This window comes from Euphorbia lathyris, chromosome 3, assembly GCF_963576675.1.
Source record: "Euphorbia lathyris chromosome 3, ddEupLath1.1, whole genome shotgun sequence".
Classification (NCBI taxonomy): Eukaryota; Viridiplantae; Streptophyta; class Magnoliopsida; order Malpighiales; family Euphorbiaceae; genus Euphorbia; species Euphorbia lathyris.
This window is the reverse complement of record NC_088912.1, coordinates 75687032-75703348: the sequence shown is the minus strand read 5'-3', so window position 1 is coordinate 75703348 and position 16317 is coordinate 75687032. Positions and strand designations below refer to the sequence as shown.

The 16317-nt window shown below is 33.0% G+C and overlaps 2 protein-coding genes across 2 annotated transcripts; one reads left to right on the top strand and one right to left on the bottom strand.

Annotated features, from left to right (window-relative positions):
* The first annotated feature begins 4108 nt into the window (after positions 1–4108).
* Positions 4109–12190, top strand: LOC136222331 (uncharacterized). Its single transcript, XM_066009976.1, has 15 exons — positions 4109–4637; positions 5975–6368; positions 6463–6640; positions 6774–6913; positions 6998–8171; positions 8257–8357; positions 8528–8672; positions 9058–9126; positions 9270–9315; positions 9395–9789; positions 10052–10131; positions 10241–10376; positions 11135–11354; positions 11470–11552; positions 11786–12190. Exons 1-15 carry the CDS (start codon positions 4532–4534, stop codon positions 11918–11920), a joined length of 3402 nt encoding a protein of 1133 aa, XP_065866048.1. The 5' UTR covers positions 4109–4531; the 3' UTR covers positions 11921–12190.
* Positions 12191–12490: 300 nt separating this feature from the next.
* LOC136222332 (large ribosomal subunit protein eL37x) lies at positions 12491–14084 on the bottom strand. The gene is made up of 4 exons (XM_066009978.1): positions 13928–14084; positions 13684–13819; positions 12920–13021; positions 12491–12818 (listed from the first exon to the last, which is right to left on the bottom strand). The coding sequence occupies exons 1-4, from the start codon at positions 13928–13930 to the stop codon at positions 12769–12771; spliced, it is 291 nt and encodes a 96-aa protein (XP_065866050.1). The 5' UTR covers positions 13931–14084; the 3' UTR covers positions 12491–12768.
* Between the last annotated feature and the right edge of the window lie 2233 nt (positions 14085–16317).

Below are 16317 nucleotides of genomic sequence, written 5' to 3'. Positions count from 1 at the left end.
TTAAAAAAAAAGAAAACAGAAAAATCGAAAGAAAAGACAAGAGGGACCAAAGCCAACAAACACGTGGAACCCAACTCTAAAACAACCACAAGATTTGCATAATTTAATTAATTAAGAATAAAAAGGACAAAATAGTCTTTAAAATTGGGATGAAGCGTGAATTTGGTCTAAAGCAATTTTTATCAAATTAGTCCTCAAATATAATATATTTTCAATACTTACATTTTATTATATTCACATTTTAATATCTGAAATTTATTTTTACAAAAAATTAATTTATACTAAATTGACTCTTTACATCAATTTTAAAAGCCAATTTAAATCATTCAATTAATCAAGGTGATCCTATATGAACAAAATAATATAATATTAACAAAATAATATAGCTTTACAACTTTTGATTATTTATTTATATACTAACTACACTTTTTGAAATTTATTATCATTTTCTCTTACATTCAGAAATTGCAGTCGTATTGTCTCAAAAAAAAAAAAAAAAAAGAAATTGCAGTCGTACTGTAGAGATTATATCAAAAACCTAATTAAGAGGAATAAGAAAAAAAGGGTAAATTTAAAAAAAAAAACCGTGGTTTTACTCTTTTTTTCAGAAAAAATGACTATAGTTTTATTCTTTTCAAATATAGGACTATGGTTTATTCCGTTACATTATTTATGGATTTGGTGAAAATATCGTTTATTTGTTGCCGTGGCTGAAAGACAAATATGGATTTTTAAAAAAATAAGGGTAAATTTAATAAAAAAACATGTGGTTTCACTTTTTTTCAAAAATAGGATTGTAGTTTTTTTCTTTTCAAATACAGGACTATGGTTTATTCTGTTACACTATTTACGGATTTGGTGAAAATGTTGTTTATTTGCTGGCGTGGCTGGAGGGCAAATATGGATTTTTAAAAAAATTGACCAATAAATTTTTTTATAACTATTTTGGATTTACAATATTGACCAATGGATTTTTTATAACTATTTTGTGGCTACAATATTGACTATAAAATCTCACATGAGCGCAAATCTCACATGGTTGTTCAAGGCATTTTATAGTCATGAATTGCGCTTTACTCGTGCTAAGCGGAACAATAACAAGCTAGTATACGAGTTTCTGAAATGGGGATCGACGCTCAACATTTTTCAAGTTCTACTAGAGTTCCTTTTTACCTTTTATTGTTATGGATGTTGTTGTTTAATGTTTTTTATTATTCTACTCATTGGTTATAAAAAAAATCTCTAATAATTTTACTTCTAACGTCATAACTGATAAATTTATTAATGTTGAAAAGTTTGTCAATTTACTCGTAACATTTAAAAATTAAGTCAAATTTCAGTTATTGTTAACAGAACATTACACAACCATGATCTAATTATATGCACTCTACTTATGCGTCATGTTATCAATTAGCATTACCACATAAAAAAAAATTCTGTATACACATGAAAAAAAGTAAAATAACATTATCTTGTGTTCTACGCCATATTAATGGCACATTTGCATTCAAGACATTTTTTTATGTTTGTGGTACTTATCTTTGATCTATTACTAATAAGTTATAAAATGACATACATGTGAACTCAGATTTGTATAAATGATAAAATTGGTTCAATTTTTAAACTTTAGGATATAATTATATCATTTATGACATTAGAAGTAAAATAACTTTTTTTTGAAGAGAAGAATAAAATAACTTTTAGTTATCTATATTAGATGTATTTTTAAACTTTATCACATTATACTTACGCACATTAATTCTGTAAATATCAAATTCAATTATAAGCACTTTATTTTTTCATATATTTAAAATTATATTTTATTGTAGTTAAAAAATTATTTCTACAGTCTTATTAGACATAAAATTATTTTTGAATTATTAAGGAATATTATTTTTAAATGCAACAATCTATTAATCAAGTTTTACATTCACGAGCCAATAAAATTTTTAACTTTTTCATTCAAATCCTGAGGTTTTCTTTCGTCTTTTAGCTGGAAGATAAGTCAGTACTTTTACATTGCTTTACTTTTTTTTATTGTTGAAATTTTTTTTTTATCAATCTACTATCTTGATAATTTATACTTTATTTAAAGTTTTTTTTTGTTATTTCTCTAATTTTCTCTATGTGTATGATTGTGATATATTGCTACAGTATATGAGTGTTATCGTATTTTTCTTTATAAAAAAGAAAAAAAGCTTTTTTTTTTGTATTATCACATAGGTCTAACTCATTGAAAGATCATAGATTATTTTTTAGAAGAAAAAAAATCTAAAATTGATTTTGGACGGAATGTGTTTTCCGTTGTTGTAAAAAAAAACAGTTTCAAACACTATCTACTATTACTGAATTATGATTTTTTAATTACTTATATTTCTTTTCTCAACTGAATAATTATATTCTTTTCAAAAAAATCATGTAATTTATTTAATATCTCAATAATACATATAACAATTACTCAACCCTTAAAATTAATAGGGATAAAGTGCAAAAATAGCACTTATATTTACACTTAGAAACAATTTTATCATAACGTCTAAAATGATGTAATTATAATATAATTTTAATCTTAATTTTGGCAGCCAGAGCAATTTTGCTCTTAATGTTGACAAATTAGATCAATTGGAGCGGTCACGAATCTTGATATTTACATTTCAATATGCGTCATTTTATAATTCGTTAGTAACATATCACAAATATATGATTAAACTTGAAATTTTTTAATTTTTTTTAAATATACTGTATTTTGTATGAGTTGGATAAAAAAATTCAAATATTTTACCGAATTTAAAAATATTAATCTCCAACTGTATTATTAAATCACAAAAAATATGAAATCTTTTTTTAGAATCAACTTACATGCAATTGTGCAGAATATGGAATAAAATATTTTTGCTTTGTAATAATGTCTGAAATTTACCAAACTTGTCAATGTTATGGGTAAAATTACTCTTGGCGGTCAATCGTAGGGGTTAAATTGCACCATTTTAGACAACAACAACAACTAAGCCTTAGTCCCGAAATGATTCGGGGTCGGCTAACATGAACCATCATATAAAACCGTAAAATCAAGTCGTGTCAGCGACACAAATTCTCTCCCTCCACTCTTTCCTATCCACTACCATTTTAGACATTGAAAGTAAAATTCCTCCTGTTTGTAAACGTTAGGACACTTTTACACCTTATCCCAAAGGGCTTAAAGCACTTTTTGGCCATTGATCTATCCAAAATTTATGCATTTGGCCCCTGACCTATTATTTGGTTATATTTGGCCCCTAACTTATCAAATTAGATAAAATCCAACCCCATATTGAATGAAAAATTAACTGTATTGGAAAATTAACAGCAGTAACTAATACAAAAATGACATATGACGCATACAACAACAACAACAACAAAGCCTTAGTCCCGAAATGATTCGGGGTCGGCTAACATGAACCATCATATAAAACCGTGAAAATCAAGTCGTGTCAGCGATACAGATTCGCTCCCTCCACTCCGTCCTATCCACTACCATATTTTCCTCAATTCCCAATAAACTCATATCACTCTCGATCACCCTCCTCCAAGTTTGCTTAGGTCTTCCCCTACCCCTCACCACTACATCCCTTTGCCACTCTTCGGTTCTCCTAACCGGCGGACATATGACGCATAAATAAAATTAATTTTTACTTTATCGGAACACTAGAAAAAGTTTTTAGGATTTTTTTACTGTGTAAAATAGTTACTGTTGCCATCTCTAGTTGAAAATTAATTTTATTTATGTGTCATGTGTGGTTTTTGTATTGGTGACTGCTGTTAATTTTCTAAGAAAGTTAATTTTTCATTCATTATGGGTTGAATTTTATCTAATTTGATAGGTCAGGGGCCTAATGTGACCAAATAATAGATCAGTGGCCAAATGCACAAATTTTAGATAGGTCAAGGGTCAAAAATTGCTTTAAGCCTATCCCAAAGTAATATATATCTTTTTTTTCCTTAAAAAAAGTAATATACATTTTTTTAATTTTCAGTGAAAATTAATTAAACACAATTGTGTAATTAAAAAAATTACGAGCCGAAATATATGAATGAATAAGTAAAAATTAAAGGAATCCAGAAACAGTCACAAACGAAATACAGAAAGAAAGAAGGAAGAAAGTGACAGATAAACTCATACAAAGAAAAGAGTGAGAAGAAGAAGAACGAAATGTAGTTTCTCACTTACACGCGCCCTGCTCAACAGCATAAACCTAACGGTCCTTGCGTTGAATTTCCTCTTCGATTCGTCAGTTATCCTTTTCCTATACGATTCTTCACGCTTTCTCTCAATCCAATACATTGATTCCCCTCCCATCACCTCCAATTTGCCCTAATTTTTTTTTAATTTCACATTCTTTGATTTTTTTATGAAGATGATTCAATTCCAATTTTGTTGTGAAGACAAAGAGAGAAATCTTCAGATTGGTATTATGATCTGTTGATTGTTTTCTGGTTTTTCTTTTTCGGAGAACCAGACATATTTTTTTTCTTCTTCTCGGTGAATGCCAAAATGAACTCGCTTAGGCAAGTCACTGTGCGCGACCTAGTGGAGGAAGGGAAGAAGAGGATTGTCATTTTGATTATTTGCGTTGTTGGATTGTCCTATATCATGTCGTGTAAGTATGTCAGTTTTAGTCGAATTTGTATAAAATCGTTATTATGAATTTATTTTGAAGCATTTGAGTTCAAATGAGTTCTTTCCAGCTTAAGATCTTTCTTTTCTCTATCATTGTTCTTTATGGATATTTCCGTCTGCTCATAATAAGTTCTTGATTCCTCTCGTTTGATCAAAATAAATAATAACCAAAGCCCGTTTCTCATAAGTTAGCGTTTCAGTGATCGTTTTACACTTCGGCTAAACTACAATACCTAATTAATTATGTCTTGGTTCTGATTTTTACTTGCTGTTTGAGGAATACAATTTATACATAGTTAATTGTATAGGGCAATAAGCGTGGTTACAGTTTTAGTCAGGGACATCAGGACATGACTTGCTATGTTTTGTTTTCTTAGCTATGAACTTCTTTTTAGTAATTAGTAATCGAGTTATATAGTTCATCCAGATTCAGAGTAACCTTTGTGTTTGGATGTTTGCTAGTCGCTGAGGTGTCTAGGCATAACAATTTTTTATTTATCTTATTTCAAAGTAATGTCAGTGGTTTGTAAGAGCTGCAGGTAAAGGGGCTTTGCTTGTCCACGCTTTTGCAGACTGCAGCTCCTCAATGGAAAACATATTCTGCTTGTCAGTTCTCTGAATGAACGTGGAAGTGAAATCCATTTAATCTACATAGGGCACATACTCTAGGAATTCATTTTATATAACTGTGTAATGTTGTCTCTTTCAATCATTGAGTTCTTTTGAGGCAAATGTTGTATGTGTTGGGATGTAATATCTTGGATGTGCAACTTGATTTAATGCTGCACCGACCAAGTTATTTCAGAGAACAGACATCATTAGAATCAGGGAATGTAAAAAGAGTTTTAGTGCTATGTTTATCTTTTACTTATTTTAAAAGAATATAAATTCAATCTTCCACTAAATAGCGTTTTGTGGTTAGTATTGTATCCTGTTGTTTATGAGAAGCACAAGGATCTAATATTTTAATAGTTCCACCGCATAAGCACTGCAGCTGATTTTCTTGTCTAGAAGGTTGATTTGCGAGTGCATTATTTCAGAAGTTATTATGACCTGCATTATACTTCATATATAGAGACTGAATTGAATTACATTGAGTCCTGCACCTACCTCAAATGCTTATAAATTGTGTTCTTATTTTAGCCAGTTGGCTGACTAGAAACATTTCTTCCATTGTTATCTGTGTTGTAAGTACTTCTTAGCTACTAACCCATTCTTCTATGGAAAGATGGAATAATAATTAGGTACCCTGAACAGGTGAGAGATCCTGGAAAAGGGAGAGAATCTCAACTGACCATTACTTTTCTCTTTTTTCAGTGACAAGCTCCTCAGTTTGGGTTAACTTGCCTGCTGCTGCATCCTTAATCATTCTCCTTCGCTACTTTTCCCTAGATTATGAGATGCGGAGAAAAGCTGCCACTTACAACAATAAACCTTCCTCGACAAACACAGTATCTCAAAACAACACTTCTGAAAATAATAGGGTTGTTGAAAAGTCTGACTGGAAAACGAAGGTCAATTCCCCTGTTGTTGAGGGTGCAATTGATCACTTCACTAGACATTTAGTTTCTGAGTTTGTGACAGATCTTTGGTACTCTCGCTTAACACCTGATCAACAAGGTCCAGAAGAACTGGTGCAGATAGTGAATGGTGTTCTTGGGGAAATTTCAATTCGTCTGAGAAATATAAATATTTTTGATCTTTTGATGAGGTTGTTATTCTTTCTTTGACTCCTGTTGTTTTACGTACATTTTTTTTTTCTTTCCAGGCTATTTACATGGGAAACTAATTTTCTAGGATGACAGGGATGTTATTAATCTCATTTCCACCCACTTGGAGCTTTTTCGAGCTAGTCAAGCAAAGATTGAAAAGAACCTGCCTGGATTACTTTCTATTGAACAGCGAGACAAGGAGCTGCAACGTGTCCTCGCTGCGGAGAACAGATTGCACCCAGCTTTATTTTCTACTGAATCAGAGCACAAGGTGTTTTAATTAATATTCAATTTTCAGATTAGATAAACTTGTTCAAGCTATGGGTTTAAATTCCAAGGGTTACTGGTTTATTCCTGGACGTTGTTTACTTCTTCTATTGAGATGATCTTCCAATTTTTTCCAGGTTTTGCAGCATGTGATGGATGGTCTTATTTCTTTCACGTTCAGGCCAGAAGATCTGAAGTGCTCTGTCTTCCGCTACATAGTCCGCGAACTTCTTGCTTGTGCTGTGATGAGACCAGTCTTAAATTTAGCTAGTCCAAGGTAGTTATTCCTTATGTTTGTGTCTTAGTTTCTATTTGGCTCTAATCCTAAATTAACATTTTGTTCCTCCAACATGTTGGGCAGGTTTATAAATGAAAGGATTGAAATTATTGTCATTTCTAAGACACATAAAGGAGTTGCTACAGCACAAGCGGCATCGCAATCCAAACCCAATGGATCTTCTAAGATATCATGTGATCAGTTTACTAGAATTTTAGATCCCACTGCTACTGGTGTTGAACTTGTTCAGTTGAAAGTTGATCAGTCCAAAACAGTTTCTCCTGCAACAGGTAATGAAAATGGAACTCATCTCTCAAAAGATCCATTGCTTTCAATTGATACGCGATCCTCTCGTTCATGGAGCTCATTGCCACTGAATTCGCAAAGTAAGGATGGAGGGGTTCAAAATCATCATTCAGGAGAATTTGGCGAGATGTTGGACATGCTTTCTCGAAGAAAGACTGCAGCCCTTGCACCGGAAAATTTTGACAATATGTGGGCGAAAGGTAGAAACTACAAAAATAAAGAAAGTCAAAATTGGCCTGGTAAACAAGTGTCACAGGGTTCTGTGAATAAGTCTGTTACAGTTGATCATTCAAAGAGTTCCAGGCCTGTGGAAAAGCATATTACAAAAAAAGTTGATCATGTTCTTCTTAGAAATGGCCAGACTTCGGGTTTTCATCAAGCTACCATAAAAGATTATAGTTCCGATGAAGATGATGAGCATGGCCTCATGCATGTAGATGGTGGTGAATCAGGTAGCGTGAGTCCTTATACTTCGGAAGAGGAAGACACACAGGAAGATCCAAGCAGTGTCACAGGTCTTGATGATCCTGGAACTAAAGTTTGGGATCGTAAAACAAACAGAAATCCTGTTTCTCCCATTCATCATCCTCTTGAAAATCGTGGACGCCATGGTACAAAGAAGACTGGTAGAAGCCAGGCTCGTTATGAAAGATCAGCTGGTGCTCAGCCTGGCAGGAAAAGGTCAAGAACAAGTGCTCAGAAGGGGCTTCTTTGGCAAGAGATCGAGAGGACTAGCTTTTTGTCTGGAGATGGGCAGGATATACTTAGTTCAAAAGGACTGGCTAAACCTGATGTTTCTAGTGATGATTCTGATGCTGAAAGTTTAGATAGAGTTTACAGTGGAGCAACTGCTTGTTCATCTTCACTATCTGTTTATATTCCACAAAATGATAGTTCAACTTCTCTGAAAAATTCATTGATGGTAGATTCATTTTTTAAGTTGAGATGTGAGGTACTAAACTTGAAAACCCAGTACTTATCCATTTTGGTTGATTTATTGCTTTGCTTTCGTTTAAAGGATGAAATCCTATTTTCAGGTGCTGGGTGCAAATATTGTGAAGAGTGCCTCTAGAACATTTGCTGTTTATTCTATTTCTGTTACAGATGTAAATAGTAATAGCTGGTCAATCAAACGAAGGTGCCTTGAATTTCATCAATTTTGTTTTTGTTTCTCCTTCCATTGATTGTTTTATACATTTGTTCTGTCCTTGATGTTGTAAATTTTTCTAATGAAGAATACAATAGACGATTGTAAATTTCTACTTCTTAAGTTGTACAGCTCATGTGACTGAATTCTATTGCTTACAGGTTTCGTCATTTTGAGGAGTTACACCGGCGCCTGAAAGAGTATCCAGAGTATAATCTTCATTTGCCGCCAAAACATTTTCTCTCAACAGGTTCAGACATGCCTGTTATCCAAGAACGTTGTAAATTGCTTGACAGATATCTAAAGGTTTAAGATTTTATCTTATCTGCTTTCTATCAACAGAAATGATTTAAAATTAAGTTATTATTGGGAATCTTTTTTTGTTAGTTCCCTAATCTATCAACATTAACAATTTCCAATGGTGCTTTGATTATAACTTGCATGCTAACTCAATTTGCAGCTTGAAGCTTTTTATTTTATTCTTTCTGGGAAAGACCAATCTATCGAATATAATTTTTAACAATGCTAATTTTTTACCTTCTGATGAATTGTCCTTGTAAATATTTGGTTAGTGGACAACTGGTACATGTTCTTATGCGTTTTACATTTTACTGGGTTATGTGGTCTATGATGTCCATATGTCCTATTTTTTTTATTGTTTCACAACTATTTTTATTTCTTTATTTTTCAGAACCTCCTGCAACTTCCTAGAATTTCAGGTTCTATTGAAGTCTGGGACTTTCTTAGTGTCGATTCTCAGGTTTACATTTTCTTCCTCTTCATGGTATTTTTTTTTCAATTTATTAATCGTATTAACATTTGGGTCTGAAGTGGAGGAATATTCGTCTATTTCTCCTTTTTCATGTTATTTCTCTCTTTTTATATTAATAATTTCTAATGCAGACGTATGTGTTTTCAAATTCCTTTTCCATCATCGAAACGTTGTCAGGTGAAGCATGTTACACTTCAGAATGTAATATATTCCTTTTCCCCCCTTGTTTTGATTATTACTGTCCTTGTATTTCTAGTTGTCCTTGATGACAAGCCATCGGAAAAGGGTAAAATGGTTTCAAATTTGGTTGGGCCTGTTGTTAATTACTTATCTGATAAGACGGAACAGTCAGGCACAGAACACAAGAAATCTACATTGCAGGCAAAGCATTATAATGGTGCAGATGGGGCAAGGATGAATCCAAAATTCGTATCTCATTCTCCAAAATTCACATCTCATTCTCCAAGTAAAAAGCTTGGTATGGAGTCTCGAAAGTCATTTGAGGGCTCAGGTAGTGATTCAGATACTCCAAGAAACACATCATCTTTAACAAATTCAGCAAAGACTGTGAAAGGAAGTCGGGCGGATCGTGTAGAAAAGACTGCAGAGTCATTTCATGATGCTTCCACTGATCCTACAGTTCCTACAGAAGTAAGTCCTGATCTAGTATTATCATGTAAACTGTGGATAAATATCACTGAAGATGTCATAGCTTCTAAGAATCATTGTGAAGATGAATGTTGTTGCCCGAGAAAAATTTCTAATAAAATTCTCTCACTATATGATCTATGGTAGCGGAGAAGAAATGGCTCAGATAGTTAAAACAATGGGCTAGGATTGAGTTAAGACTCAAGCTACACCCATAAAATGTTAAGAAAATTTAGAGCACTGATTATTTTAACTTTGCTTGCAGTGGGTGCCACCAAATTTAACTGCTCCTCTATTAGATTTGGTAGATGTCATTTTCCAGCTTCAGGATGGAGGATGGATCAGGTACTCTGAACTTATGTCTCTTTGGGTATTTCTCATATCTAATAAAATTAGATCCTGATTATGATAGATTGATCATAGCTGCTAAACACTTATCTTATGTGCTCTACAGGAGGAAAGCATTTTGGGTGGCCAAACAGATTCTACAATTAGGAATGGGTGATGCCTTTGATGATTGGCTGATTGAGAAAATCCAGCTTCTGCGTACAGGTTCAGTGGTTGCTTCAGGGATCAAGCGGGTTGAGCAGGTATCTATACACTAGTCCATCTTGTAACTACTAAATTTGGATGTCACGCAGTCTTGATTCTTTTTTCTTGAGGAAGTTAATCATACCTATTTTTAAATCTGGATGTCACTCACAGTCTTGATTCTTTTTTCTTGAGGAAGTTAATAATAACAATATTTTAGATTGGCAATTGTGGTGTGTGTTTCATACTCTCCACCTGTGTTCTATCCTTCTTTGCCTTTTTTTCTCTCTTTTTTTAAGGTAATATGGTACTAGGAAGGTGGTAGGAATGGAAGGTACAAATTAAGCATATTCCCATGTTTTCCATGTGTGCCTATGATCATGATAATACTATAAAAGCAGTAGTTGAATCCTTGTACATATAGTTTACATTTTCATGTACTCTTTTTCACATCAGAGATATTATTGGTTGGGTGAGGTTAAAAAGGTGATTAAATTGTTTGAGAATATATACATTTCTTTTTGGTTGTTTTACTGGGTAATTTTGACTTCCAGGTTTTAAATTAGAAACATTTGGTACAATCACATCTTCTTGACTCTTTTGCACTTAGAATGAGCCTCATCTATCATTTTCTGGAGCTTGTTGTTGGTTTCATTATTTAGAGACCGAGCTCTTATTACCAATTTGTCATGTCTGCATTCATTGCTAGCTGATACCTTCTTTAGATTTGGTCTTGTTTCTACAAGGTTTTTTAAGGAAAATAAGATGTATGTTCTCTTATTGCAACCAATATTGCTTCCTTGTGGTCTAAATATAGATACTTTGGCCCGATGGCATATTCATTACCAAACACCCAAAGAGACGACAGGCATCCGTCAACAACTCACCTAATGGCCAGCAATCTGTAGATACACCTCCACCTAAAGTGAGTTCACCTCTTGGCCGGCAACCTGCAGAAATATCTTCTCCGAGATTGAGTGATGAGCAACAACAAGAAGCAGAACGACGTGCCAAATTTGTATATGAGTTGATGATTGGTAATGTCATTTTTTCGCATGTGATGGGTGATATTCACGCAATTTTCAGCTGGCTTTTTGCAAGTAGTCAGTTTTGATTTCTAAGTATGGTTATCGATCCTATGATTTGATGCAGATAATGCACCAGCAACTATAGTAGGTGTTGTTGGTCGGAAGGAATATGAGCAATGTGCTAAAGATCTATATTTCTTTCTTCAGGTAACTCTCATAGAAGTGAATTTAGATAGTTCGTATATAAAACTGGAAAAGTAGGTGATAATTAATGATTTTGCATAAGCTTCATTGAATATTTTGGAATAGATCACTATTTGCATTCTCAATTTAAAGGTTGATCCAGTTAAGTAATAGCTTCTTTTTTTTTTTTTTTTTTTTTTTTACTATACTTTGCTGTTCAAGTAACAAAGTTGCCATGGCTGTTTTTTCGCATGTAGTCATCAGTTTTTGTGAAGCAACTGGCTTTTGACCTCCTTGAGCTGCTGCTTCTGTCGGCATTCCCAGAAATGAATTATGTCTTCAGGCAGTTGCATGAAGAAATGCATAGATTTGGTGAATTTAAGCCAAGCTAAGCGATCGCATACTAGTATCAAGTATATAGCATGGTTGAACACATTTCCACCTGGCAATTTTTCTGTCTCAGGCGTAGCAGAAAATTCAGTTGTCTTTATCTTTGCGGAATGATCTTAATTCCTACATTTACACTGATCGCATAAAGATCTTCAGTAGATACCCATAGATCTGAGTTTGGTTTTTGGTTCTCGTTTGATACTTGGAGGAAGTATGTAAATACTGAGTTTAGTGGTATAAAGAATTAATGAAAAGCTATTTTCTTCCTTTTATCATTTGTAATTTAATTGGCAAATTTTGTATTTTACCAAACAGAACTTGATAGAGAAAATATGTTTGATGTTCTGATTAACAAGTCATCCCCTAACATCACGTTTACAGCAGTTAAAATAGACAACACAATATATATTATTAGTTAAAATGAAAATATCAAACCATTAGAAGCTGCCTGGTGATCACTGTCTTCCTCGACAACCATATGTATACGATTATCAGATAATGGTGCCCTAAGACTTCAACTACAAATGCATCCCACTATCATTATCAACGAATTAACCCGGAAGAAACAGGGCTCAATAAGAATATGGATTCCATATATTTCATTTTGTCACATTAACCAAAGTAGTAAACTTGTGCCCCTTCTACGTAAACTCAGTAAATAAAAAAATTTAATGTTAGAACAATACAATACAAGTTCCCAAAGTTATCACTCAAACTCAAAACTGCAGACCAAGAAAACTAAAAATCGACTACAAAGCATCAAATGCAAAGTACATTGAGCAAATCATCTTCACTTAAAATTTGTCCAAAAAAATTTAAGCACTTGATGTCAGGAAGCCTCTTTCACAACTTAAGCAGATGCTGCCGCTGCTCCCTTCATCCTAGGTGCTGCTTGAGTGCCTATATAAAAGAGAAATCCAAAATTAAGTAAAAATTACTAGAAATACCTAGCTTTTCTAAGAAAATTGTATACAAAATAAAAAAGTAAGTTAAATTTTTACCTTCTCTGAAACCACTCTTGAACCTGCGAGGAACATGACGCATGTACCTCATTCTTCCAGTTCCAGTTGTCTTTCTTCGGATTGCTTTCACACTCCAGTTATCTGAAAGAATAAAATAGTACTGTTTACCAACTTAATGACTTAGACAAACCCATATTGCAATTGCATAAGCTAAAATGAACCCCACAGAAAAGCAAGCTGCTTTACCACACATGCATACTTAAAGGGGAAAAAGAACAAAGTCGCCAATTGAAGAAATAGAAATTGGGGTAAAATCTCTTCCATTATATGCATAAACTCTACTGTGTAGCTCAATGTTGAAAAATAACAAATCATGCCCAATATGAACATGGGTAGAGGGGAGGGAAATGCCCAATTACGGAAAAAACTCTCATTATGGAAATTTAGATGTGGTAAAAGAATTATCCCAACCTCTTGTGACACTCGAAGTGAATATTTGCGAAATGAACCTTAATTTTAGAATGACAGAACCTTTAATCCAGTGCATATGATGTGTTTTCCTAGACTAGGCTAATTGCATCTCAAGTACACGAATTAGTTCGTATGAGAGGATTAATGTCGGATCCAGTCAATTCCATGCATACAAAATCTAATATACAATATTATACCCATAGGCGAATAATACACAAATGAGCTTAAACTAAATAAAAACCTAACAATCATTGAACTGGTAGCCAATCGCATCGAATTATCGAAGAACAATAAACAAGTAATAAGATAGAGAAAATATAGAATATACATACACTTCCTGACGCGAGCAGCAGGAAAAGCACAGGCAGAACACCGGCTCTTCTGGAGGTGGAAGCTACGACGGCCGCACCTCACGCAGAGGGTATGGGTCTTGTTCCTTCTCTTACCAAAACTTCCGGTTCCCTTACCCTGCAGAATTCATTCATTTTTAAAGTAAATACAACAACAGATCTTTGAACAGAAGACGGGGAGACAATTTCATCGGATGAGATGGAGAACAAAGAAAACTAGGTTTACCATTGGAGAAGATGCGGAAGCCCTAACTCAGGTGTAATTGCTGCGTCTAAGAAAAGCAGCAGCGGCGTCGACTATCGTATTTGTATTGGGGTTAGGGTTTTTAGGGGGGTTAAGTATCAAATATGCCCCTCAAGTTACTATTCGTTCTCAATATTGTCCCTAAAAAAAATTTGAGCTTAAATTTCTAAATTAGCTCAATTTTGGCTCTGTAGTAGCTTGACCAGTTGCTTTGTTCAGTTGACTGTCAAATGAAAAATAATCGTAACAAAGTGAATCTAAATTAAAAATATATAAACATATATATATTTTAAATATTCTTTTCCTTTTCATTCCACCACTTTTGATGGAGCAACATAGAGAGCAGTTTGACATTATTCTGTCCAATAAAACTTCTCGTGAGAAAAAAAGTAGTGTGGGTTAAGAAAAAGTTGATAAGTTCCCATTAATATATATATATATATATATATATTAAAAATTATGGTTATTTTTATAAAAAAATAAAAGTTTATCTTTTCTTTAGTTCATCCGATTTCTTATTTCAAGACTCGTTAGATACGTTTGGGTGGATCTCCCCAATTAAAACTTTATAATAAGTTATGAAAATTGATTTTTTCAAAAGCTACAAATTATAATATTTTTCTGAAAATAACTTTTGAAGAAAATAATTTTACATTTATCAAATACTGCTTTTAACTAGAAAAATTAGAAAACTTGTCTGAAAAAACTTGTCCAATTTATACTTTTCAAAATATTTAAATATAATACTATAATATGCAAAAATACCTCTAATGTTTACATTTAAAAGCAATTTTACCATTAACGTTGACAGTCAATAGCAACTTTACCCCTAACGTTGACAAGTTGGGTCAATTGAAAAAATCATTCATCAAATTATATTATCGGTCATGAATCTTGTCATCTGCATTTCATATAAGTGTTATTTTACCACTCATCAGTAGCAGATCACAAACATACGATTAAACGTGAAAATTAAAAAAAAAACAAAAAATATATTGTATTTTGTACAAGTTGGATAAAAAAAATTCAAATATTTCACCAAATTTAAAAATCTTAATCTTCAATTCTATTATTAAATCACAAAAAATATGATTTTTTTAAAAAATCAACTTACGTGCAATTTGTAAAATAAGGAACAACATAGCCTTGTTTTATTAAATTGATCCAATCTGACAATATCAAGTGTAAAATTACTCCTTACTACTAATGTTAGGGGCGAAATTGCATCATTTTAGATGGTAAGGGTACTCCTACCTGTAAACGTTAAAAGTATTTTTACACTTTATCCCTTAAAAAAATAATGAAACTAAAAATTATACTATTTTTAAATTTATTATGGAGTTTAATTTTAAAATTATTAAAATTCAAAACTAAATGAATATTAAAGTAATCTTTTTATTTAAAAGTTAATAAATAATCAATATAAAGGCAAATAATATTAATCAAATTATTTTGTGGTACGAGATTGATTAGATATTATTTAATACACTCCCACTTGTGAGGAATATTCGATAATTGAGGTAATGAGACTGAACAATATCCAATCCTTTGAGCTCGGTCAACTTGCGGATGGAACGGTTCCTGTAAGATACTTCGACAATCAGATTAGTGAAAGATAAGTAGAGGAAGTACGTATCAAATGTAGAGAGAAAAAAGTATGATCCTTAGTTGATGGTTGTTCAACTGTATTTGAAGACATTGATTGTGTGCCTAATGTCTGTTATACCCTTTTCTTGTGTCTTATTAAATAGGTCGTCAAATAGGTTTATTGGCGACTAGGGAGACCCTTTGCGTGTTTTGGACCTTTTGGGCCTTTGTGAACTATCTTATTCAGAAGCTCTCATGAGCTTGGACCCAGATGCTTGATCAAAGCCCCCCTCCCAATCACTCGCCGTGAGGTACTTGGTGCAAGCTTGTTTGGGAGGCATGGGTTTGTTGGCTTTGTGGTAATCATGGTTTGGTGGATTCTAACCTTGGGGTGATGGTTGAGTATTGAGCTTCTTCCTTTTATTGTTACTTTTCAGACACATGTCTTGCTAACAATGATGTCTTTTCAAATATGTTTACTACTTTTTCAAACGTTAACCGCCTTTACGAAGAGTCATGTCTATTATTAATGATGACTATTTTATGACAGTGATAGTTGGTCTTCCACATTCTATTATATAGCCTATTTTTCTTGCTTGTGTTGATTGCTTTCTATTCAATTTGCTTTTTTCACTAAAAATGTTTCGTTTCTACGAGGGTCGTGTTATCAACAACCTTTCGGTGGAACTTCGTGACATGTTCTCATCATTCTCTTTAATAACGAAGGCGGTTCTGAGTTCTATCTACTTCTTTCTCTACTCCATTTTGCTTTTGCGCGTTATTGG